Source organism: Sciurus carolinensis, chromosome 3, assembly GCF_902686445.1.
Source record: "Sciurus carolinensis chromosome 3, mSciCar1.2, whole genome shotgun sequence".
NCBI classification, from domain to species: Eukaryota; Metazoa; Chordata; class Mammalia; order Rodentia; family Sciuridae; genus Sciurus; species Sciurus carolinensis.
In genome coordinates this window covers 156,286,016-156,313,791 of record NC_062215.1, presented here as the reverse complement: position 1 = coordinate 156,313,791, position 27,776 = coordinate 156,286,016, and the positions used below count along the sequence as shown (strand labels likewise).

At 36.2% G+C, this 27,776-nt stretch overlaps 1 protein-coding gene across 23 annotated transcripts in view; it reads right to left on the bottom strand.

The window, feature by feature from the left end:
• Window positions 1-983: 983 nt before the first annotated feature.
• Window positions 984-27,776, bottom strand: part of Map2 (microtubule associated protein 2) — a 282,044-nt gene continuing 255,251 nt past the window's right edge. For 9 of the 23 annotated variants that reach the window (XM_047543474.1, XM_047543475.1, XM_047543476.1 and 6 more), the window contains 5 exons: window positions 25,037-25,184; window positions 19,906-20,246; window positions 9,160-9,241; window positions 5,098-5,210; window positions 984-4,874 (listed from right to left, as the gene is read on the bottom strand). In XM_047543474.1, the coding sequence (XP_047399430.1) occupies window positions 4,659-4,874; window positions 5,098-5,210; window positions 9,160-9,241; window positions 19,906-20,246; window positions 25,037-25,184 (900 nt within the window). In that variant the 3' untranslated portion in view covers window positions 984-4,658. Of the gene's footprint in view, window positions 4,875-5,097; window positions 5,211-9,159; window positions 9,242-11,213; window positions 11,307-19,905; window positions 20,247-25,036; window positions 25,185-26,139; window positions 26,311-27,776 lie in introns of all 23 variants that reach the window. The other 14 variants (XM_047543465.1, XM_047543468.1, XM_047543469.1 and 11 more) reach the window with 3 other exon arrangements.

Genomic DNA, 27,776 nt, shown 5'->3' with positions numbered 1-27,776 from the left:
TTTTGGCCGGGATCTTTGAGGGCTGGCAAAACTCTACCACCAATTTCTGTTTCCCATCACTCTACCACCAATTTCTGTTTCCCATCACAACTTCATACTACTTGGTATCTAAACTGCTTGATATCAGAGGTAGTGATGTCTTAAATAGTCTTTGGGATAATTTTTTTTTTTTTTTTCTCTTAGAGGGTAGCGATGGAGCTTTTCTCCTTAAGCACTTCAGCAGGGATCAGTGCTTCTCATATTTTCATGTGAGTGCTGAGTGATTCTCATATTTTCATGTGCAAAGGTATCAGTTACAGGTAGGTTGACTGGGCCTGGGGCCCGAGAATTTGCATTTTTAACAAACTCCCAATTGAAGCCTCTACTTGATTTGAGTGGCAAGGAATTAGAGGCTGATCAACTGTCATAAATAGGGTGTGCAGATGTGGTGGATATTTTTTTTAATGACCTGTATAGATAAATTCCTCTCTCTTCCTGCATTAGCTGTCTGACTTCATTTTGGAGGCAACATTTTATTCTTATATTCCTCTTATTCTCCTTCCATCCTAACCACCTATGAAAGAATCTATTATGTGACCCATCAGCATAATTGGTTAGGTAATCCAAATAGTCTGAAAATTTTCAGACCCCATATTTTGTCATGCACTACTGAGAAAGATGCTTTCTTTGGAAAGAAGTCTGGAGCTTCTGGTGCCTATTATGGAAGGGGTGCCCTCCAGAGGTTACACAGGAAGAAGAACCAAGACTTGGATAAAGAAAGTATCCTGATAATGTCTTTTGAGTGCCATGCCTGAGATATACTCATCTAGCCAGTTTCTTGAAACATGAATTCAATTTTAGGCTTAAATCAATTTAATTTGAGTTTGTCACTACCAATGGCATTATGTGGTTAAGAAAAAAACACACCCAATTCTCTCCTCAATTAGATGAGTTAATATAAAATCGCCTACAATAAAGGCACATACATAAAACAGAACTAGCAGTTAGGTGACAAGCAATTTTATTTTGCAAAACAATCACTATACAGCAACAAATACATTTGCAAATTTGATTGAAAAACATGAGCTAACTACAACCAGTCATTGAAGAAATGCCTTTCTATGGTAACAGGCTCTAGGATTATCAGAAGAAAGAAACCCCCCACAGATTTGTAGTGGTGTGTTGGAACCTTGGAATCCCAGCATACAAAGTATACTTTTTGTTGATTTTTTTTTTCTTTTTGCTAAAGTTGAAGTGGACTTGTATGATTGACAGTTTTGAGTTTGAAAATAGTCTTTTTCCTGCAGAGGGACTTGGCCTCAACCTACACACCCAGACTAAAATTTCTAGGTGTGAAAAAACAAACATCAGTGCTGATTTTAGCACATCAATCTTTGAAGGAATGTCTGGAATTTGCCTTCCCAAACAGTGAATCTACTTTAGCTTTGCTTCTGAGACCACAAATGGTTTACTTTCCTTCTTGCGGCATGAAAAATAGGAGAAAAACTGTAATTGCAGCTATGTCAGAATCGACATTTAGATGATTTCTTTAATAATGCTGACACGCTGTTTTGTTTTGACTGATGGTCCCAGTTCTGCTGTATTACTCTATGTGTGTGTGGAGAAGTCCAGGCATGATCTGTACATTCTTCTTTTTAATGACACTGTTGCTTCATTCAACCTTCTTCAGCCAGAGCTAGCTGGTGCTACACGTGCCTTACTTATGGGTGGGATTTCAGCCCATCACCCTGCTGGAACTCAGCAGGTGAATCCAGAGCGAGTTGGTTCCTAAACGAACATGGCCTTTAAAGCTCATCATGAACTCAGATCATTCCTGCATTGTTGTAAGGTATCCAATTTTCAGTTGCAGGTGACCCAGATAGAGGGAGTTCATTGGAGAAGGTGGCCTTTTAACTCTTCATAACTCTGGATTACTTACGTATTCTTAAACAGGTTCTCAAAGGCGAAAGCCAGAGAGAAACTGGCATTAGAGGATCTAGAAATGGAACTAAGAAGCTTTCATTTCTAGATCAGCGTATGTGTCCCCACAAAAGTGGTGTTCAAAAAGCTTAATTTGAGTCGTTATCTTAAGAGTAAAGGCAAGATGGGTTCCACCCCAAATTCCCATAAGAAGACATTTTCAGTCTTGGCTTCTCTCTTGCTGGTACAAAATTTTTAGTTTCTTTTTATTAACTTTATAAAGAATCACATTTTCAGACAAAACAAGGGCATTTATGTATTACAATTATGTTGTGGTGAGAAATAAATATTTGTTTTACTGCCAAATCTATTAATATAATGCCTTGTATGATTTTAACTTTGGACGTGTATTTGTAAGAAAATGAATTTTAATATATAAATAATATTTACTTTTTCCGAACTTTTATTAAAAAAAAATAAACTAGCTTGAAAAGATTTTTTTTAATGTTAAAACTATTCTAACCAGCTGTTAACTTATTTTTTTTTTTCTAGAGAATTTTAATTACTAACTAACAGTATCAAAACATGTAAGAAAATACCCTTGGTCTCCACACAATAATTCTCTCTCCTATTTTCTAGTACGCTTCAAGGGAAGGTGATGAATAAATTTCCCAGGTTGATGAAATCTCACAGCAAGTACTAGGCAGAAAATAGACACATCCATAAACCTACTCAGTGATTTCTAAGTTTTTAAAAAAATAACTGATTTATAAATGGTTTAAGACATGTGTGCCTCTGTAAACCCTAGTGGAGAAAGGATGGTGAGGTTTGTTCCCAGGGTCTCTGGGGGCTGTCAGGTTGCCATGTCCAACGGGTCACAAAGTGGCACCTGTGTCTCTGTCTTTGCTTCCCTTGGTTTTTTGCCTATGATGTTCCTACACTTCCTGTTGTCTAGTCCACGCCCATCATCGCAACCTTTACATTCAGGAAATGATTTGACTTATAGAGATCAAAGACCTAGTAGAACATTTATCTTCAACTGTTCAGATCCAGCCTACCAGCCCTGAGCAAGAAAAAGAACATGTAAAATGCTAAAAGCGTCCATCTACTTGTGTAACTCTTGACCTTATTCAGGCCATGGACTATTTCGTTGCTTATTTGTCAGTCCAAGATGAATGATTTGTAAGTAGACTAATTCATTTGTGATTTCTAGACTATCTATAACGTCAAGACAGTATTAACCTACTGATAAATAATACTAAGTCACACTGTGTTCTTTTACAGAGCACAATGTCAGAGTCGTGGAAAAAACTGATTTAGATATCTGTGTCTCAAATGCTTCATAGCTATAGCTTCTCAAAATATTGTTATTTTTCCTTTCTGATCAGGGGATCTTAACTTTGGATAAGGAAACCAAATAACTCCTGTTAGAGAATTTAACAAGCGGGTACTATTTGAAAGAATGGGAACATATGTACCAAATTACCACTCTTAGTTTCAACTTTAGCAAATGAAAAAAAAAAAAAAAAAAAAAGAAAAGGAAAAGAAAAATAAACCTTAAGAAGTTGGTTTTCTGAATGATTATAGGAATAAAACCCAAACTATTCTGTGATTAAAAATGAGATATATCCATAATCTTAAACCAACAATCTGTAAACCCTTTATGTATAACTGGACCCACCCCCACAAACTCCATGTTGGTGAAAGCAAAGAAAATATTTTTTTCTAGCATCACGGGAGAGACTTGTATCTGGCACTAAAACAGGGTTACAGCTTTGAGTTGTTACAGAAAGCAACTTCATGCTAAAACTTTTTGTCTTTTTTAATGTATTTTTTTTTAATAGGGAAGAGAACCCTGCTAACATCTACTTTCACAAACCTAAAATCGCAACACCAAAGGGTGCAGGAGACACAGATACTGTGAATAAAGAAGTATAATATTCAAGTATATGAGGAAGTATCACAAATGGCCACAGAGAAATATATATATATTTATATCTATAATACTGTATCAAACAGATGGAAAGGGGGTGTGAAACTGGTAGTGTGGACACAAATCTAGTCAATCAACTGACATTCTAATCAGACATGAGTCCATCCTAAGGAAAGTGCTTCATTCCTAAGAGATGCACTTCTACACCACTTCCTCAACCACAGCCCAAATGCTTTGTAACTATTTTTTTAGTTAGTTAAATAATTTATTGGATTGACATACTCTGATATAATTATCCAGGTCCCAAATGTTAATAACTTAATTGCATCTTTCTTCCCATTTATACAAAATAACACTTTTAAAAAACTCATGCTCTTCCCTTCCTGCAATCAGACTTCTTGACTTAATTTAACCTGAAATAAGTTACAATGGGCAGTTTTTATCATTTCGCCCAGAAACAGAACAGTGAAATGAGCAGCTTGGATTTTAACAAGGCCTTTCAGAATGTAGTGGATAGCCTTCAGGCACATGAAAGGTAAAAATGCAATTTTTAAATTAATAATAGTACTCCATGCAAAACAGAGCAGAGCGAAAATAATTGTCCAATTGTACCCATGTAAAGCCAGTATGTTCCTGTTGCAAATGGAAATCAGGTCAATTTCTGCATATACTATTCATTTTTATATAAAATTGTAACAATTACTACAGTTTGGGGATGAGATTATTTATCTTATGGTTTGTAAAGAATGAATATAACACCTGCTCAGAGCCCACTCCTGCCAAGAGCTCATGCCTAAATATTACTTCAGTGCTAGATGAGAAATATTCATAAGCCCTGCTTAGCGAGTGCTGCAGTGACATCCTCAGCCAAAGTGGCAAGCTGAGGAGATTCGAGCAGGTTGATGCTTCCAGAAGAGGAGACGTTGCTGAGTCGTCGGGGGGATGCCACGCTGGATCTGCCCGGGGACTGCGTGATGATCTCCGCGCCGTGGTCCACACGGGCCTTAGCGTGCTCTCTGAAGTTCAACTTTTGGCTGTCAATCTGTTTGAGACAAGCATTAGTTCTGATTAACTCAAGAATCTTCACTGGCCCCTGGCTCTTTCCCGGTGTCCCAGAGCTGACACTAATGTGACTTCTTTCCAGCTCTGTTAGCCCTTCTTCCTGTTTGTCTAGGTCTTCAATCTGGAACCCATTTTGACAAAGGATATTTCACAAGAATTTTTTTTTTTTTAAGACAAGGTTGGCTCATGTGTTTGTTTCTTACCTTGACGTTACCACCTCCAGGTACATGGTGAGCGTTGTCAAGTGATCCCACTTTTGCTTGGGCTTTTTCTTTGAAATCCAGTTTTACACTCTCGATTTTCACACGTCCACCACCTTTGAGGAGAAAGGTTTTTAAATGCCTTGCTAAAATTAAAGCTTTTATTGTGGTGACTATTTCCCCAAAATGATTATAGTAAATAGACCAGGGAAGACTACAAATGTATTAGCTCTACTATCCCTCTGGCAGTGAAAGGAGTCTTTTAGAATTTGTAGTACATACTATTTGCCCCATATGGTCCCAGGTGATGATATTCTTTTTAGTTTGTTATATGAATTGCTTCACATATTAATACCTTTCTTCTTTACCTGTGGTCTACCTTAGAAATCAGAGCAGGTTTTCTTACCGGTATAATAAAAAAAAAAAAACTCTAAAACAGTAACAGTAAAAATAAAACTTTCAATTCTCAGTCTTTTATTTCTAATGGACAAAGTTAAATGGCAATGAAACTCTTCTTTATGGTAACAAGTCAACTTATCCAAAGAAGTTTTAGGCTGGAATGGTACAAATACAGGCAATATATAGTTGGCCCTTGGTATCCACAGTCCTGCATCCTTGGATTGAAATATTTGGGAGAAAAAAAATTGCATCTGCACTGAACACATACAGAGTTTTGCCTTATCATTTCCTAACAACCATCATACGTGTATGATACATGATACCTATAACAAATAGATATATGTATGTATATGGTGGCATAACTATTTGCATAGCATTTGCATTGTGTCAGGGATAATAAGTATCCTAAAATGATTAAAATGTACAGAAGGATGGGCATAGGTTATATGAAATGCCATGTCATTTTATATAAAGAATTTAAGCATCTGTGGATCTGGATATCTTCAGGGGGTCCTGGAACCAAGCCCCCATAAATACTGAGATGACTGTCTTCATCTGTAAGTTTTCAACATGGATAACTTCATTAATGAAATGAGTCGGGAGTTGTTTATAACTCATAAGCTTTAAGACCTTCCCACCTTAATTAGTACTTTGAGTCATGGATAAAGGATATTGTATTCTTGGAGAGAGGTAGTAGGACCAATCTGACCCTGACTTTGATCTGATAATACTGGGACAGAGTTTTGACCTTGCCCTTTCCCCTAATCCTAACTAGTATGAGACTAGAGGACCTGCTAATTGTTAGGGTGCCATGCTCTACCTACCCTTCACTGAGTTCCCTGTGCCCCCACGTCTTTCTCAGGTTTTCAAAAGTAGGAGGTTCTTCTATACTCGGTAAGTATTCCTTAGCCACTAGCCTGTCCTTGACCTCTGTTTGCCAATGTCTTTGGCCTGGAAAGAAGTTGGTTTAGATCCTCTTTGCCCATCTGCATCTAGGAGATTTGGTTCACTTTCATCAACTTGGTTTCACCCATATTATTTTTTGGTAGACAGTAGAGGATGATAACCCTCTACTATCATTGCATTTCACTGGGAATTTTGATTAGGAAATATGTCTGAGGGAATCTCTGGGGACCTGGAAAAGATTTTTCAGTATTGAATTTTTGATGCTTATATATCTTTGCAGCTCAAACAGAGAGATCTGGTAAGGCTTTACTCTCAAGCCTTGTGTTTTTCTCATGCAGTATCTAGACATTCATGCTAATATTCAACTGCCTGGCCAGGGCCTTCAAATCCTAATATGATGTTGGATTATATTTTACAGAAACATCCGTTTATTCTTCTCTTGTAGGTTTAGGATGTAATATGTTATGTAATTCATAGGAGACGTATAGTTATCCTTCCTTTAAAGTGTGCCCATTTCATATAGAGTGTTATTCTTCCCACATTTTATGGGGTCTGTGTTTTTTTGGGGGGTACTGGGGATTGAACCCAGAGGTGCTTTGCCACTACACCATATTTTTAAATTTTGAGACAGGGTCTTACTAAATTGCTGAGGATTTGCCTCGAACTTGGGATCCTCCTGCTTCAGCCTCCTGAGTTGCTGGGATTACAGGTGTGCACGAACACGCCTGGCTAGCCTATGGATCTTACTTGTTGGTTGTGATGGAATTAGCATGATTCATGATGATTCATAAGAAGCTAATTATCTTGGATAGAGGCTGGAGGCTGTTGGGCTTTCAATGAGATAAGAGCAATCTCTTTAGGATCTTATTTTCATATTTTCTGATAGTCTCTGACAGAAATTGCTCTCTTAAGTTTCCTTTTCTGAATATGTATTGTCTCAATATAATTTTGTTAAAGTTTTGTTGAACTCTCTTTTGAGAGGAAAAGAAAAGAAAAACAAGAATGTAATATGGACCCAAAATACACTCAAAAAAAGGAAGCCTGAGTAGTCTAATTCTGTTGATTTCCCACTAGAAATTCTTATGTGACCATCAGAGAAACCCATTTGAATTCAGAGATCTAAGTCTTTGGTTTTGAAGAACTCTGGAATCCACCAGGAACTGTGATTGGGAAAGACTATAATCTTTATCAAGTTTCAGAAAGGAAGTGCAGATATTTCCATTTGTGCCTCCTGGTGGAATTGTTTGCTTTACTTTGTCCTTAGATACCACACATTTCAAAGTAATTTGGCAAAGTGCTTGCTGTTGTCAAGGATCATCATTTAATACTTCATTATGAATTTAGTCTTCTGATTCAGTTACAACAGAAGAGCTAGATTTAGAAATAGGTGGGAGTATCAGACAATAGTCTTTTATGACCAGAAAATCAAAATAGAATATGATTCGCTTATCTGTGTAAGATTTTTCTGTGCATCCCAAGCCTGGGTGAATTCAACTAACTGTATTTTTGATATCTAGAATGAAAGAATTCAGTTTTTGTTTGTTGTTTTGTATTCTGTAAGAAAATAGGCAGTGTGGCCAAATACTTCAGTCAGGCTATTGACTGAGCAGTACAAAGTCAATTAAGTGTTAGCAAACTGCAGCTACACTCAGGGGAATTGTGAAGATATGCAGTATGGGACACGTCCCTGCTGTCTCAGGAACAGCAGAGAAGCTAATTCCAGTTTCTAACTCCATGACTTGCTTCATAAACACTCTCTGACAAAATGAAAGAAGCCTAGTTTCTGGACATTTCCAAAGTTTTTATCCATTATGAAACTTATTCTATCTATCTTTCAACCAATAAATTCTTAGTAGTCTTCTGGCTGGAGGTCTTATTCAGCTAAAATATTTTTCCATATTTTTATTGGTACCTTATCGTTATATATAATGGTGTTGTTACATGTTCATACATGTACACAATATAATGATATAATTTAGCCAATATCATTCCCCAGTATTTCTCCTTTTCTTCCCCTCCTTCCTCCCCCTGACTCCTTTCCTCCACTGATTTCAATTTTCATGAAAATTTCTACCTTTCTTTCCTTTTTCCTCTTTAGCTCTCACATCTGAGAAAAAATTACAACCCCAGACTTTCTGAGTCTGTTAGCTCAATTATGTTTATACCTTGTTTCTGATTTGAGACAATGATTAATGGAAATAATCTTTTACTGGTTTAAATGTTAAGATGCCATGCTTGGCACAAATAAGTTGGGGAAACACTGCATTGTGCTGTGGATTCACTGTGCTGATTGACCTAGTAAAGGATGTGAGAAATTCATCAGATACATAAGTGTCTTTGGTTGTGTTAAGCACAATTCTTATTTTACAGAATGTAGGCAAACAATTTCATGAAAAATGTTTGGAAATACTGCTTTCAGTCAATGTTGCTATATATGAATTCATAATTGAGAGTATTTCAGATTACATCTTTTGAAAGGTCTCCAATAAGCATGTTGAATGCAAAGACCCATGTATCTATGTACCTTTTAATTCTTAATCTGTTCTATGACATGTAGCCTATTCATGGTAATTGGTTTCCCTTGTCCCAAATGAAGATGCCTTGAAATTTCTAACTTAAGTTTCTCTAATAAAAGTATAAAATATCAGGATTTTGAAATATCCTTCAAATTAGATGTTTCATAACAACAACAAAAAATTGCTTGCCAATTTCCTGAATTCAATTAGATATTTCTTCAAGTACTAAAAATGATTTACTTACCTGGTCTGTGGCGAATATTCTTCAGAGAACCACATTTGGATGTTACATGGCTTAAGTCTATCTTCTTGGTAACAATTTGTACCTGTGTGAATCACATAAAACACACTTAAGATAGTTTTAGACATGGAAAAACCCCAAACTCATACATAAAACCTGGAAATATGCACATTTTACCACATGCAATGGCATATCCAGAAATCCAAATTGAGGTACACGCTTACAAATACACACACACAGGAAAACATAATTTCCCATATGTTTTCCCCCATGTTTGGACAGGAAAGAAGAGAACCCAAGTGAATGAAAATCCTGGAACAGAAGGCTTTATTAATAGAAAACAGATCATGCCATAAAAGCATAGAAACATTTGTATTAATAAGGCAAACCTCCAATCAGAGAACTAAGTCATACCATATTAAACCTTTCCAAAACCAAAGAGTTAAGAGAAGTGATGCATTATTTTTTATAAAGTGATTTTTACACAGAAGTGACCAATATTGTTCATAGTTACAAAAACCTGACATAGCTTTAAGATATAAGAAGGTTCTAAATGTGCTTTCCTAAACTGTTAGGAAACTACCATATCTTGGCTAAATGGATTTTTTCTTGAGCAGTAAGTTATAAAATGATAGCAACATTGTGTTTCTTTTTATGTTTTATTGAAAATGTTTCCTCTTCCAATAGTTGAAACAGTGCATCTGTGAGTGTGGTCCTTTGTCCATTTGTATCAGGAGTACATGGGAATTACTAAGACAGGAAGGGGTGAGCTCAGAGTATCTGCATATTTAAATAAGTCTTTCTTCTCTAGAGGGAAGTTTAAGACCTGTTTTGGAGATTTAAGGCTCCTAACTTACTTTAAGATCTTTAATTACCCTAATGTGTCCTTTTCTACTGTGTTTTGACCAGCAGCATCTTCAGTACAGGATAGGATGCTCCATTTTCCGGTACCCTTAAGGGAATTACCAGGACTGGGGCTGGTACACCCGTGCTGTGTACTTACAGTCAGGGAAACAGGGAGGTAGGTGACCATGTCAGTGTAAATACTGACGCTGAGGCTCAGCCCAGCATCCCTGAAGGAACCCAGCAGACAATCCTATGAATTTCTCATGGTAATGATATTTTGATGCTCAGCAACAACTCCTTGTAGAAGACAAATTTCTTTCTCTTCCCTGCTCAACTCCATTGCTGCCCAGTTGAGGAATGAGTAGCCAAGAGGTATCAAACTATTGAGGATTCTGAATTTGATGCTGTGTAAATTACTTGTGTCACCTGCAGTATAGATGACAGGATCTATAAAATAGAGTCAGCATGTTCTGCCTTTTAAAAATCATTCTTATTTTATGAAGAATCATGCTTTATTTTTTCCTAGCTAGAGTTTGCCTGACTGCTTCTACTCTGCCTCAACCACTCTTAAGAAAATAGGGGTTCATTTCTTTCTTCCTTTTCATAGGATATTATTTCCATTAAATGAAAGAGACAGGGAAAATCCCATCAAGACAAAATGGTACTAGGACTTGAATTCCTTCACTTGAATTATAGATGAACCAGGCTTCACTGGTTCTGTATTATTCTAAATGATACCCTTGCTCTCATGAATAATGAACTACTAAAGACTGACACTGCATACTTTGGGCACTTTCAAGTGTTATCAATTTCTGTCTCATGGGTAATCTAAATGGAGCTGGAAAAGTATAAGCCCAGCTGATTTTTTGCAAGGAAATAGAGACAGCAGGAGGAAATACCTTGAAGACAAAAAGGCCAGCAAACCAAGTTGGCAAGTGAAGTGGATTTGCCATCCTCTGGAAAACCATGTGCATCCTGACAAGGTTTTCTTTCCCAACAGAAAGCGAGAAATTCACTGATGACCTTACAGGAAAGGATGGGAAGCCCATCACTCACGAGGCAAGGCTGACAAGCTACCACACCAAGTCACAAGTGCAACAGCAGTGAGAAGGGAAGGATGTGTTGGGGGAGGCAGGAAAGGAGACCGAGTACCGGCTGTGCAGGTGGCTCCACACAATCAGGACAGCTTTCTGATAGAAGCTTCTACTTACATTTCCGCCCCCAGCAGAATGTTTGATGTTATCCTTGGAACCACATCTTGACTGAACTTTGCTAAAATCGATCTTCTTGTTTAAAATCCTAACCTAAAAGGAATTGGAGGTAACTTCACTGTGCATTTTCTTTTAAGATGCTGGGTAGAGAGAACCCGAATGGGTAGCACCAAAGAGGCCCCAGACTCCCTTCATGTATATATTTATTTAGGAGAAAAAACTGACGCTGGAACTGAAGAGCAGTTATATCATAGAAATATGAGCCCCTATTTTTCTTGTCCTCCAAGGGACAAATGCCAGAGAGACTTAGGTGTTCCAGTTGTACCCAGCTGTAATCTAGAAAAAACTGGAGGGACAGAAAAAACAAAACTTGGATAGTCTTGGATCATCTGTGATAGGGAGGCAATCATTCTTGTTGGTCTCATTGGTATATAGTTCATTGTGGCCTAGCCCAGGACCCTAGAGGATAAGGACAGTGCTCCCCTGAGCCCTATAGAGTTAGCCATCACAATTATCAATCACCTCCTCCACTGGACTTGCTCGATGTGTTAATGCACACAGCAAAATGGGGCTCTCACAACTGGTCGGGCTCATGGCTGCAGGTCATGACTTCTGGGTTCTCATTTGTCCAGGTCGAGAAAAACCCTGGGTCAACAAAGAGACTCTGGGCTTGCTCTGTTAAAAAAAAAAAGGGCTGTACAATTCTCTTATAGTTTTGGCTCCATGACCTTTTGGAAGCCCCTTTCCGGCAACTGCTCAAGAGCAACCATTACCCATAGATGATCTCATGGAAGCATTTCCACTTTCAGAGGTAAGGAAATGAAGGCCCAGGGGTTAGCTGTGTTGTATTGGGTCATCCGTAGTCCAGGCTGTGGGTGGGCCCAGCAGATTACAGGTGAGGTATTTTCAGGAAATGCATTTATTTTAAGACAGTAACAGTAGCAATCCAGATCTGGAAAGACATTGTTCTGGTGTAATATAATGTACAAAATTATAACTCTTGTGGTTTCTTACATGCATCTTTTGAACTCTGCATGTTTTGAAGGATAGATAAACATGGAAAGAAAAGTTGTTATTGTTATTACTTGTTTGTTTTGTTTTGTTTTTGGCTACTGCTACTTCCCTTCTCCCACTCCACAGTTAAAAAGAAATCACATTTCAATGCCTTAGGGGGAAGTTGAGTTTCCTAGTAAAAAAAAAAATCTAAATAAATTCATCCTAGATGTAGAGTCATCTCCAAGAATGTTAACACATCTCTTGGTATTTGCAGAAAAGAATTTAAATTCAAAAGGACTTTGAATCCTGACTATTTTTAACTAGGCAAAGCTGAAATCATAGTGCATGCCTAACATGGACAAGACAGCTTGTCCCTTACAGAGAAATTTCATTGACAGTTCTCATCAGCAGCCTAAGGGAAGGGCCTCTTGTCAAAATTTGAACTCAGAAGAAGGATGACTAGGGTATTCTCTAGGGCAAGGTAAAATTTTTAACTTAAAAATGCATGGGGGACATCCACGTCTAACAACAAGAGTAGTCATATTTTAAGAGTTTTACTTTAACTGCAGATACAGATAGGTTTAGACCAATACAGACCATTGCATTTAAAACATCATAGACAAATTCTTTTCAGGAGGCAAATAATTTTTGATTCATTAAATCTAATAATAATATTTTAAATTATTCTCCATGAGTAACTAGTTATTTTGGAAAGGAAATAATTCATGTGAGCCATTTTACTAAACCTTGAGGATAATAAAGTATTTTATATTTCATTTATAAATTTTAATTTAGAAATCATGAGAGTAACAATCAAGTGACTCATTACCAAGTGATCAAAAGTCAAACACTAACTCAGATTTGCTTATTGCAAACATGGAAAATCCAAATTCAGTTGCATAAATCTGTTTGACCTTAATCAACTGTTTGATAACTTTTATGATTTCCAAAACTAATGATTCAATCCCAAAGAGTCACACTGCCAGCATTATTTATGGATGATTTAGTATCTTAAAAGCTAACTTGTGTTAATTTCCCCCAGATTTTCTAGAGAGTTATAGATTTTCCTGGGATACAAACTAGCTGACTTTTTCTGATGACAGACTTTCTCAGTCTATCTCTGCTCATCCTGTAATGTGAAGTAGACCTCTGATGTTCATCAATGGCCCATGTTTTACGAACTCCTATACTGCAATAACTTCGTGGTGCATTATTTTATCTAAAGGCAAAGTATGACAAAATAAATATAAATGGCCCATCTAGACTTTCATACAACATCTTGCTTAATGGTTGAGGGGAGGGAAACAAAACCACTTTGGATAGAGGACACTTGATGTTTACTAAGATTTAAGCTCTAGTTTGACAACTTAGACCGGAGCACCCGCCTATTCCCTATGACTCTTATTTGTGTCTTAGCAAAATTACAAATTATTTCATGCCAAATATCTCTTGGGTCATTTAAAAATAATTAACATCTTAGCATTAATTCCACAAAGAACTGCAGTCTTCAGAAATCATTCCATGAAATGGAAACATAGGTGGCTGCTACAAAAAAGTCATATTTTAAGTCAGTCTTTTTAAATCAAAGAGCTGAACTTTCACTTTCTAGGTTTTATGGATGGGTCTAAATAAAAATTTTTTTCTTTGAGAAGGATTTTTCAGTCAGGAAAACCCTCTTTTTCCTAAAAGCCTATGTCGAGCAAAAATTATTTTAACATCTTAGAGATTATCTAAGAAAAAACATAGCAAACTTCTATTTGACAAACTAATTTTCTATGCTCATGGTATGCAAGGAAAAAAATGGAATAACCATTACCCAAGAATATCTCTAAACCACATTTTAATCTTCCTCAGTTTATTGCAACTACAAAAATTGCTTGCATTATTCATAGAAAGTGGAGTGACTTGGAAGAGTGTGATAATCTTTTCTTCTGCATACTTCATGGCAGAAGTCAAAAATAATACATCAATCAATTGGATCATCTTTCTAAATCTCTTCTGTACTCAAAATTCCTCCACACTCTTCACTGCTTATTAATGAATCAAAACTTCTTAATGAGGAAACCAGAATTCTCAGCAGCTTTGATTTTTGGATCTTCTTTCCTGTTATCCTCTTTATACTTTGTATTTATTTTGGCCAGACTACATTACATTTCATGGTTTAAGGGCCTTGTTTACATTTTGTACTTCATTCCCATGTTTTCTTTATGTTATCTCTGTCTAGAAAGCCCATGTTCCAAGTCGAGTCTAACAGATCATCCTTCAATCAGTAACTCCAGGGAGCAGCTGGCAGGTTCATGGGTTTTATCCAAATGTTGGTAATTCATTTGCATGATTAATTGACTTTGCATTCACACAACACTCACATAAGTTTGAAAAGGTGTATAAGTACAGGTTAATGCAATTGAAAATTAATCAGAATTATTTAAGATTTTTACTAATTCTATCTGTTCTTCCACCATGCTAGAAAAGAACACTGCAGTTACTTTCTGGATATTCCTTGGTGACTCTAGCAGGATTTTATCATGATAATTTAATTGAAATGATCAGTCACTGTACTGTCTCTCTACCTATGTTTAATTGTTCCTTTACAAAAACTACCCCCCAAATGGGGTCATGCTCAGAAAGGACAGGAAGACCAAAAAATATGATATGCAAGAAAGAACAAATCTCTCTTACTAGTTAGCTTATGGGACCTCCATTTTGAGGTAATAAACTTGATAAGCTATAAAACAATAAATAAAACAAACCCTGTCAATATAATGTAAGGAATTTCAGTGACTAGCCTTTTCTTTTTTTTCTTTTCCATGCTGGTTTGACTGACAGTGTTTAAACGTCACAGGGTATTCTATTACTCCTCTTCTTTAGCACTTAATGTAGCCCTAAAGAGATGAAAAGGATTGGCTTGGTAAAACCTTAAAATTAGATAAGGGCAAGACAGTAGGGGAGAACAAGAAAACAATACAAAACAAAAACCTTCCTGTTTGCCTAGATGGCAGGGACCATGCCTGATGTTTGCCATTTTCTCTTTGTCATGTAGCACCCAGCAGTCCTGGTAAAGATGGTGAAAGAACAGATACATGAATGAAAACAGTCACTCTTTCTCTCTTAGTCTTATGGTCTTATAAACATGTCTATTTCTTACTGGCAACACCCACTAGGCATTCCCAGAGGTAACTATCATAATTTTATATAATGGGAAAATATCTTGTTTTGCTCTAATTTATTATGTGTTTCCAGAATTCATTGCTTTCTTACTTGAATATAAAATTAAAAAGAAACTATTCTATTTAGCATGTAAAAGGTCTAACATGTCTGAGGATAATGCCTAAAACTTTAAAAGAAAATATAAAAGATTCCAGTCCAAATTTCACTAATTGTATTCCTTCCTTCCTTATCATACCCTCTTCCCCAATTAAGCTCCTATGTCAGAAATACTGCTTTTTTTTTTAACTCAATTTCAACTTGCATTTTGTGACCCAAGCATGTGTATATATATATATATATATATATATATATATATATATATATATGTTATTAGAATACCTAACTGCATGTTTTCTGATGAGTTGTAATGAAAAAAATACTGGCATACTTAGTAGAATCATGCATCTAAGAGTTTAAAGTTAGTGTGAACTTTTTACTCTCAAAAGATCCAGGCTGCATCAGTTACACTGATGTCCTTGCTGTTCCAGAACATGTGAGGCCTGCTTCTATCTCAGGGCCTTTGCATTTATGGTTTTCTCTGCCTGAAACACTCTTTCCTGAGTTATCCACATGGTTTATTCCTTCACTTCCTTTGAATTTCTGTTTAAATATCACCTGCTCAGGACTTTCCTAGCCCACACTATCAGAAATGCAGCTTCTCCTCAACATCTCCTAAGCCTCTTCCTTAGTTTTGTTTTTTTCCTACATACATTTTAAAACATATTTTTCCTACATTGTTATTCTTTGCTTGTAATTCCTCCTAGATCATAAATTCCATGAAGACAAGAATGTCTGGAATTTTTCACCCTTTTGTTCACTGCTGTCTTCTCAGTAATCTACAGCATAGCATGGAGAGTAGTAGGAACTCATTTGTATTTATGAATGATTAATCACTTATCTATAAAATAGGTAATTTTAGATACCGTAGTCATTTTTGTTTGCTCTAACTTTTGTTATGTGACATGAAAATGATAATTTAACAGACCTTCCTATGCAAAGGATTATTTTTTAATCCTATGCTGGAATTTTGAGGCTACACTTGTTGAATAAATGATTAAGCAGGTAAATTTAAAACTTTGGGTTTCTACGATTAGCAAGGAATAAAAGATAGTCCTCTCTGTTATTTTTAAGATGCTGAAGTTGATAACAGAACTAATATCATTATGAATCCTTGACATAATCTATAAATTCATAAATAACTAGACTAGTTTTATTTGTATTCATTTATTTATTTTTGTGATCCTGGAGATGGAACCCAAGAACCTTGCAGAGGCTAGACAAATGCTTTCCCACTGAGCTATATCCCCAACCCAATTAGACTCATTTTAAAAACCTAATTTTTAGGTTTAAAAATAAACTGTCAATTTTAGGAGAAAAAAACATGAAACAAGAAACATCACTTTTGAATGTATGTCGTATACCAATTCAACATATATTTTTCATACTGTATCAATATAACATTATTTGCATTAAATTATTTCATTAAAATATCATAAAAGTTCAGAAGCTCAAAATTCTATCAAATTAATAAAAAAACTTTCATAAGAGGTGCTGTTAAATAAAATTACCATTTCTATGTCATGTAACAAAAGTTACAACAAAAAAAAACTAAGGTAACTAAAATTCCATATTTTTATAGATCAGTGGCTGATTATTCATTAAATAAAAATTACAGTCTGACTGTATAGCTCAGCCATGAAAGGAAATTAGATGTTATCCATGCAAGATGTGGGTAATGTGAATACTTTTGTTTCTGACTCTGTAAAATGTGAGGTTGAACCAGGAGATGAATATCTTTGACCTATAACATCCTTTAATTCAATGGATCCATAAAGAATTGAAAGAGGGAGAAACCAGACTGCTTTGTTTCTAAAATGTAATAATATGCTTTATAGGTTCTAGTCTAATGGATTTATCTACAGTTTTTTTTTTAAAGATGCCAGAGAAATACTGGGAAGAAACTTTACATGAGAATGTATAAGGATCTTTACATAAAAGACGGACACTACTCGTTTTTAAAGAGAAGTATGTTGCTTGAAGATACCACTATGTTCAGCCTTGTTGACCTGAGGATGGCTGACCATGGCTGTGACGAAGCAAAAGTATATAATTCACAAAGCAACCAGCCAAATCCACAGACGTGGCCTTGAAAAGTCCATGATCTATCCAACGAGCGGTAAATGAAAGCAACCACTGTGAAACCAGTTCATTCACAATGTTCAACTATTACAGAGGGGCATGAGCTGTGCTTTTAAAATACTGATCTCCATTATAGTTTATGGGGGGAAAAAGCAACAAACCCATCAAAACACTTAGGGTTAGTCCATATATATCAAAGTACCTCTAAAAATGTCAATTCATAGGAAAGGTAAAAAGCACCATTCATCAAATTGTTGCCTAAATTTTTTTAAGTTGCATGGTTAGAGATTGTTTATTTTCATACTTTTATTTAATCTAAGTATCTATGTTCTTAAAAAACTAACACTAATTGAAAATTTAGACTGAACGTAGACTGAGGAGCTAACTAAAGAGATAGTTTCAAATTAGTACACTTAAGATGATTTTATCTCTAACTTTAGTTAGTTAAATGAACCACACTCATTATCTACAGTGAAACCATGACTGCATATGTTCTTTCCCATAGAATGAAATTTTTAGCTGACAAGATTAACTTTATTAAGTTCTATGAAGCATATCATAACTTCAACCGGCTTATCTATTCCATTAGGCATTGATTGGCATCACTGAACTGAACCACTGAGCACAGCCTCTCCAGCAATAGAAAATTGGACTCCATCTAAAGAGCTAAGGGCTACAAGCACAAAATCTACACATACAGATGAGCAACAAATGTTCAGATTAGGGGCAAATAATAAAGTTTCTCAACTTGGGAAATTATTGGGTTCCCACACATTGCTATTACGAAATCTGACTCCTACAGAAAGCACCCCTTTTCACTGCTGTGACCAAATTTGTGACAAATAACTTACAGGAAGTAAAGTTTATTTTGGCTCACAGCTACAGAGGTCAGTCTGTGGTCAGCTGGCTTCATTGCTTTGGGCCTGAGGTAAGACAGAACATCACGGCACAAGGGCATGGCAGACAAAGCTGCTCAGCTCATAGCAACCAGGACGCACAGAGAAGGATGGGCCAGGGACAAGATGTAGTCCCTGAGGACCTGCTCTTAATGATCTGCTTCCTCCAACCTTGGCCTACCTGCACACAGTTTCCTTCTCCTCCCAGTAGTCCATTCACATTATTAATCCATCAAATGGACCAATCCAGTGATGAGGTTAGAACCTTCATGATCTAATCTCTTCCCTCTGAACGTTGCTGTGTTGGGGATGAAGTCTTCAACACATGAGCTTTTGGGGGCCATTCCAGGTCTAAATCATAATAGTCTGCCTTTCTCAATGATTCTGGACAGGCCAATTTCCACTGAAATAGTCTATGATAATTGATTTATAATTGGGCCTCACATGCCAAAAATTTTGATTTCTTTAAATGTGCATTTATAGGTGCTCAATCAGATAATAAAAGTCTTTAACATATTATCCTGATCATTTCTATAAGCCATACCATAAATTTTCTTTCTAGTCATTCTACAAAGTAGGAGCTATAAAATTCCACTCAAACCCTCTGGTTTAACATGCTAAAAACTCTAATCAATACAGGTAATTTTAAGTAGAAGTTCCAAGGTTACAATTTATTTGTAAGGATTATATGGTGCTGTCTATTCATTATCAACGTAAGTACCTGCCCTTTGTTAATACTTAGGCAATAGTAGCCAGAGAAGTAAGTGGGTGAACCATGCTCTGATTTTGGAGTGAATATAAGGAAATGGTAAAAGATGTCACAGAAACTCCTTGGGGAAAAGGAAAGAGATACAATTGGAATCACTAAAAGACAGTGAAATGAGCTCATGATCAGGATCCAAAATAGAAAACTCCAATCCATATCAGAAGTGTAACTTCATTTCTTATGTTCATATATGTATATACCACAAATGAAACTCCACACCATGTATAACCACAAGAATGGAATCCTAATTAGAATAAGTTATAATTCATGTATGTATATGTCAAAATACACTCTACTGTCATGTATATCTAAAAAGAACAAAAGGAGGAGGAGGAGGAGGAGGAAGAGGATAGTAGATTCGTTCTCTTATGTTAAAATCCACAGAGCCATAGAGATATACTCAGGAAAGATCTGTTAGGCAATCAACTAAAATATTCTGTATGGTTAAACCAATTGTTATCCAATGATGACCAGAAGGAAAGGATGTATCATGTGATTTTGATTATATTTTATAAGCTAGCTCTCTCAGATAAGGCCCAGACTCAGCAGTGACATGTAATCGCTAACTCTATAATGTCTCCATCTCCCTTGCATTTTAAGGACTGTTAGTTTATGCCCCGAGGAAAGTTATATAGTAATGAATGGGCTTTTATTTCTGGCAGCAAATGTGTGTTCATGCAGTTCTTACCTGTCCCCCTTTAGGTTGGTATTTGATGTTGTCTGTCGATCCAATTTTGGATTTGACATTCTTCAGGTCTGGCAGTGGTTGGTTAATAAGCCGAAGCTGCTTGGGAGTGGCAGGAGATTTGGGAGGAGTGCGGATGATGGCGACTTTCTTCTCACTGGGCACCAGGATGGCAGACTTGGGGGTTCCTGGTGTGTGAGGAGTTCTGGGGTAGCTGGGGGTCCCAGGAGTGCCTGGGGTGCGTGAAGAATAGCTTGGTGGGGTGCCGGGAGTGATGGCAGTTGATCCGGGGGTAGTGGGTGTTGAGGTGCCACTTTTCCCTGCTCTGCGAATTGGCTCTGACCCTGTATGAACACGCAACAACCAAACCAGAGCATTATTAAGTTCTCAAGGCAGCCTTCATCCCATAGATGGTTAGAACTCAGTAAACGTATAATTTCTAAAGCATTTAGAAATATTTTATGAATTATCACAATAAGGCCCCCAAGGGGAATCTCCTTTTTTTAGGTTCACAACTCAGTGACAAGTCTTTGAACATGTGTTGCCATTAAAATAGGGATAAAACTTGATTATTCCTGATTTATCCTCCTGTGTTCTTATTATGAATGTGTCAAAACTATTTTCTGCCAGGTGCAGTGGCACACCCCTGTAATCCCAATGGCTCAGGAGGCTGAGGCAGGAGGATTGCGAGTTCAAAGCCAGCCTGAGCAGCAGGTGAGGCACTAAGCAACTTAGGGAGACCCTGTCTTTAAAAATAGAAAATAGGGCAGGGGATGTGGCTCGATGGTCGAGTGCCCCTGAGTTCAATTCCCAGTACCTGCATCCCCCCCGCCCCCCCCAAAAAAACCTCAAAAAACTATTTTCTACTTGTGTAATTGTTAAGGTATGTAGACTGCCTTTAGCTGGAGAGTCTATAGTTAATGTGGTACGTGGATCCCTATTAACTGAATATCTTGAATGGCATGGGGACCGTTCATTCCTCTAGTAAATTCTTTCTGAGATCTGGATGTACATAAACCATAGACCTCTGTATTACGTCACATACATTAAGCCTGTATAGAAAGGGGTTCACAGAATCAAGTTTCAAGGTTTCTCCCTCAGTTCTCCTGAAGGAGCATTGTGAGTTGTGTGTTCACTGAAATTTGTCAGCCATTGTTCAAGTGCATCATTTACTTCCTTTATAAGGAAACTTATCTCAGTACTTCATACGAAGAAAGATCTACTGATCTCTAGAAAACTAGGATGTTCCAAGAATGTCGTCACAGTGAGCCTAGTGAGTGTCTGATGGCTTTTTCTCCTCTACTGTCATCACGAGTTTGACAGTTTAAAGTCAAATCAATAATCCTGTACTATTAATTATACAGGATCTCTGGATATGAATTTCTTTGCTTCAAGTTGAGCTCAGTCCCATTTTACTGGTTTACTTTTCTTTTCCTCATTTTCTTAAAAGATATTTCTCATATTATCTTCTTAAATGTGGTGGTTTTTTTCTGTTTGTTTGTTGTTATTTTTTTGGTACCAGGGATTGAACCCAGGGGTGCTTTACCACTGAGCTACATTCCCAGTTCTTTAATTTTTTTTTTTTTTCCTTTTGAGACAGGGTCTTGTTAAGTTGCCCAGGCCGGCCTCAAACTTGTAATCCTCCTGCCTCGGCCTCCCAAGTAACTGGGATTATAGGCATTCACCACTGGCACCAGCTTTTTGCATGTGTTTTGAAAGCCATTTCAAATAATTTTCTGAAATAAGATTTGAAATTTTATAGATTTCAAAGCATGTTTGTGAATACCGATTTGAAATAAACATGCTAATAGGGGCTGCCCTTGTTTTTGTAATTAATTAATGAGGGTATTAGGGCTCATTTACTCAGACGCTACTAAATTCTAAGCCAGATCATACATATCTAGCTTTAGAGAACTTTTTTTTTTAAAAAAGCACTCCAGCTTCATTATGACGTATGTATATTTTATGAGAAAGGCATGATCGTTATTTTTTACTGTTGAATGTATAATGCTATGCAAAATCAATGAATTTTCTAAAATTTTACAGAGGACAAGGATATGTCTCAATTTTAAAATCACTGGTGAAAGAGATTTAAGAGGTCATCTAATGCAGCACATCACTAGCACAGGAAATGCTTTCTGAGAAGGGGACATTTATTCTTTGCTTAATATTTTAAGGAGTGAGCTCAAGGGAGCTTCTCAGATCATTGTGATCTGCAGACAATATACATCTACCTTCTAGGTTCAACCTTCTGGAGAAACACAGGTAACTTTCCTCCCTCTTTCAGTGAATAGCTTTCATGTTTAGCAGAAAGTCGCCCTGGGTCCTTTTGGTGTTCTATTGTTAAGGGCACATCACAGTCAGTCTTCATCTGATAATATGAAATGGGATACATGAAGATTAAAGTGATAAATTAGTGTGCATTCTGTGCTTTTCTTATTGCTTTCCACAGAAATGACATCTCAAGACCTGGATGATTCAGCCATGTGCAATGTGGCCTTTTAGTAATTCCCTGTCCCTAGTTTGGTTATGGACTAAATTTTTAACAGAGGCTTAAGCCTGTCGCTATGTCCATTTGAAAAATCTCTCCATCATTCTTCTTTCTTCTTCAGACATTTTCTCTGTGACATCACCAGCTTGGAATAGCTTAGCTATTCTGGGGAGAGGGATTTTCATACTATTTGCCATTGTATCTACCAGGGTGACTTCCCTGGGGGCCGAACACAGTGGGGGTGCTCAACTTATTTTTTTAACGGAATAAATTGGACTTAGAACTGATTGAAGTGTGTGGAGGCATTTTTCACTACATGGAGAAAAGCCAAAGCAATATTGTGGATGCAGATAACAATTTTTTTTTACTATGAGAAATCATGTTTTCCTCAAATGAGGGTCATTTCAATACTTGTAGAACAGAGTATCTGTGTTACATCTGGAGAATGAGGATAAACCACAAGTATTAAGGCCTTCACATTGCTGTTTAAGACATCTGTCCAATTTTCATTATAAAAAATTATGTTCTAGTCATCAAAATGATGACTCTGAGTCTTTCTTATTTGCTTTGAACTTGAAGAGGTAAGATACTAAGACAATTTAAAAAATATTTACAAGCTATTTTATTACACTGTGCTCTTACTTATCCTGTCAACCTCTCAATGACAATGCCTTTCCCCGCTGCTGGGCTAGCCAAGTTTCCTCCACAGCACTGTTTCCTTCAGATCTTTTTAACAGCTTCCCAAAATGCCCAATCATTCCTATGAACAGTTACGGAGTCAGTAGGTGAGTGGGAGTGGGTCAATTGCTTGCTCTTGTAATTGTCCTTGTGCCTTTTTGCTATTGCTAAGTAGAACTAAGATAGGCCCAATGTCCTCAGATTATCAGGGTATCAGTTATGTTTATTACCAAATAATACAATGAAATATGCATGTAAACACAAATAAAGCTAGAAAGTCAAAACAGTACTGGCTCAGGACATTTTAAAACAGCAATGTATATAGGGTTACATTTTAAAAGGTAGAGCACAGTGGTTTGAGGGAATGGATTTATGGAGAAAGTGCCATTTTGCTTCCATGGCAACACATACAAGAATTCAAGATGCTTCTTTAGGGAACACTTGGTGCCTTTGTCTTATCTCATCATCCTGGGAGCTGTTGTTGATGCACAATTCCAACTCTAGATGTTTGGAGTAACAGTCTCTTCCTTGGAGACTACTTAAATTCTTTCCCTGCTAAGTATATTATTTGAATAGGTAATTTTTGCTATGAAAAAAAGGGTTTTGGTGATTTCAGTGTTTGTAGCACAGATTTCAAAGGATGCTAATACTTCATGAAACTAAATGGTGTTGGGCACAGTTGCTCTAAGTACAATAAGCATTTTAATTGCATGCAACAACACTGTCACGCTAAACAGTCAAATTTGACATTGGTCAACTATTACTAAATATTTTAAAAAGCAAGTGGTGAAATCAACTATAATGTGACAGTGGTAGCAATTTCCACCATTTTATAATGGTATCTAAATGACAGGGATATAATTCCAAGTGATTCTACAGAGCATTCTCTAATACTATTTCCTCAAAAAAAAAAAAAAAAAAAAACGTAGAGACCACATTAAGAGGACAAGTTGTGATGTTACCAGTGGAATGAAGACCAAATGCAGCCATTTATTAGCTGTCTAGCATTGGACAAATTATCTTCCCTTTAAGGTCAGTTTTCTTATCATTTGAATTGAGATTATTAATACCTAACCATCAGCATTGTTAACTAATTCAAATAAAAATGTGTCTTAAGAGCCTTGCATCTATATGTGCTCAGTAAATGGCAGCTCTTTTTGTTGTAATAGAAAAATGTTTAGGAAAATAATTTGAATCCATGCTTTGCTACATAGTCTTAGCAGCAAAACAACCTATAAGAGTGTAATGATTGGGCATTACATAAATTTTATAATGGCCCATCAGTTAATTGAATACTGTCCATTGAAAGGAATCGAAGCTTTTGGCACAGAACATGCTATGCTTACTGCTCATTGGGAGTGCAAATTCTCAACAAATTGAGCAGGATCTTAGGTTTTGATTTTTGACTTTCCACTTAAATTTCAGGACTTGGAATTCTAATGTGTGTTAAGTTCATATGGATATATATTTTAAAAATTCCTGTTGGTTTTCTCTTTTAATTACTTCTTTGTTATTTTTAATTTTTAGTTGTCAATGGACACAATATCTTTATTTCATTTATTTTTATGTGGTGCTATCTAACTAGTGCCTCACACGTGGTAGGCCAAGTTACTCTACCACTGAGCTATAGCCTCAAAGCCTCTTTTAATTACTTCTTTAGAATTTTCTTTTTTTGCTCTAAGTTTGAAACAAGAGAGAAAATGTACTCTTAGAAAAACGACTTTATCTTAATATTAGTTAGTAGTTAAGAAGTTAATAAGTTCACATTTCCTCTACTGATTATCTTGACTTATTTTGGAACCATCTAGAAGCCAGAATTTTCTGATTCTGAGGACAAAGGTCATCTGTTCTTAATGCATGTTTATTGGAACACTGTAAAATATAAATACACAGTAAGCTCTTTTTCACTTAAAGGATCTTTAAAAAAAATGATTAAAAAGGAAGCCAAACCAAAAGTAGACCTACTAGTGGTCCGTCGCACTGAAGAGGAGATGGAACTGTTGAGAGAGAAGGAATTCTCATCTCTGTCTCCTGATACTCCTCGGCGAGGAGGGAGAATGGAGGAAGGTCTCGGGAGAGAAGAGCGCTTTTCTGGGCTCTTGGTTACTCCATCCTGATTTGAGAAAACAAACAGACATTGGGTTCTTGGGAATTTTTATTTTAATTATGAGAAGTGATTACATCACTTGGGATATTTTTCCTGCTGTACTGACAGAACTATTTCTTTTAGCATATACTACCAAATTGCATATGAGCATTTCTATTTCAAAACTAAAAAAAGAGTTCATATTTGCCCAGATGTTTTATGAAATTATGTTATTTTGGAGTTAACCCTGAAAACTAATGTCAAGTGCAAGTTCTAAAGGATAATATGGATAAAACAAATTTACTCAAGCAATCTTCAGTAAGTTACTAATTTTACTGAAAAATCTTCATTAGCATGATAATTTATTAATCAAAAAGGATTGGCAGAGGGTATGGCATGCATAATATTCCTAAGAATGACCACCACCACCATATGTGTGCACCTATATGACAGGAACTTTAAGCATACCACATCCATTTATGATTTCATTCTCATCAAAAAATAAGATGCACACATTAAAGTTAAGGGATCAGGTTTAATGAATAAATGTAATTTTTTCAAGATCACCAAGTTCACAGGTATTGGAGGGAATATTAAACCTTAATGTGTCTGGTGGTGAGTCTAAATAGTCTACTACATTACACAGTTTGTTGTTATTAGACTATATGTCTATCACTTGTCATATTACATGTAATGGATTGTATTTTGCTTTGTTAGTGCATTTAATTTTTATAAGACAATTAAATAAATAAAAAATTAATAATGAACAGTCTATTTAGAAAAAGGAACGTTTTTCTATACATTTTTCTTTTACTAGTAAGCTATTTATTACAATTTTTCAATTGTATTTAACAGGATCTATCATTTTATATGTCAAATACTTTAAAATTTTCCATCTTTGCTTTTACACATTTCCTGAATTATGTCATATAACCTTCCCAACTTATTCCTTTCTGCAACTTTTATTGACTTGCTGCCTTACCTTGTTCCCTGATTCTGAGTATGGCAAACGGTCTGTAGAGCCTGCTGAGGTGGGATGTATTAAAAAACTGTCAGAAAATGTAGCCCTTTTGGTCGTGCTAGGGCAGGCTGAGCTGTATCTTGGGGACTTTGTGCTACCCTGTGAAGCAGGAATCTTTGACAAGGTAGAATTCTAGCCATGAAAGAAAAACAAACAAACAAAAGGTACAAAATAAACCAAACTATGAAGGAAAGGTGAAAAAAAAAAAAAAACACATACAAACATATAAGAAATTAAATGTCTACTTTTAATCAAAACACAAGATAAATGATTCAAATCAAAAATGGAGATGTATATTTATACTAGAAAGAGGGATTTTCAGTGAACAACTCTTTTTAGCTGGAACTAACTCAACAATATTATTTTTAAAATGTCTACTTTTTAAAAAACAGAAACAATGCTTTGATTTTGTATTCATCAGATCTAGAATAAGTATCCATGTTATTGGCTCTCCTTTACTTTCAAATATTGGGATTATTTATTCTTGGTACATAATAGAGGCACAAGAATGATTGTTCAGTAAAGGGTAAGTAGGTGGATGAATGGAAGGAGAGAAGAAAGATACTGCTCAGACATGGAGGACCTGGCTTTGTGAAATTCTGGGAGCGAAGCATTGTGTTTGATTTAATACAGAAATTTGTAATTTCATCACTATACACAGACAAATCAAAGATCTGATTGAAAGTGGAAATACTATAATCAACCTCATGAGAGAAAGATAAGAGAGACCCTTCTGGGAAGAGGAAAGCTGGTGCTGAAATTCCCCACTGTTTAAGGATAGAGTTTGGTTCTGAAGCAGAAAAAAATATGAGCACAACTCTGGTGTGGGTTACTCTGCGGGGGCAGAGACATGGGAAGCTTTCCAAAGTTGCATAGCCACCTATCTTCTGAAATGAATAGTTCAGGAAAAGAACACCGTTTCAAGGTGTCCTTGTGGTCTCTGCAAGAGACTTGGGTTATTCTAATGAGCCTGTTATAGCAGGTGTGTGGAAGCAACTTCCACTGTACATTTATAGAAATTACACAGTCCTATATTTAGATTTACATTCATAATGCATATTATTTTTAGTGAATTTACTTTAAAAGTGAGCATTAAAGTAACTTCTGCTTCTGTGCTTTCTGGGAGAATGAGGAAATAGGATCCTCAAAGGGCTTCAGAATGAGTGACAGTTGGCACAATGACCAACTCTTTGGAAATTATAAACTGCCAGTATTCTTTTAAGTGAAATCAATATCAGAGATTATTGTAAGAGCCCCCAGCTCATTAATTCCATTTTGCAAGGATGTATTGCCAATAAATATATTTAAAAAAAATAAGCCTTAAGATAGAAAGAATATTATGATGGTAATTAACAAAACTCCTTTTGTTAATTTAAACAATGACACTAAGGGCTAAATTTTGGGTTGTTTTTATGATATTTATATATAGTCCTCTCATTTATGAGAATATGGAGAAAATAGGGATTCAATGTGTAAGGTCTCCTATGAATCCATAGGTTCTACAATAGTACCACATTTGGAAAATACCTTAAGAGTCTGTTGGAACTGTTCCTGTACTAAGTCCAGACTTTAAGGTGTACACTCAATCCATATCTTGA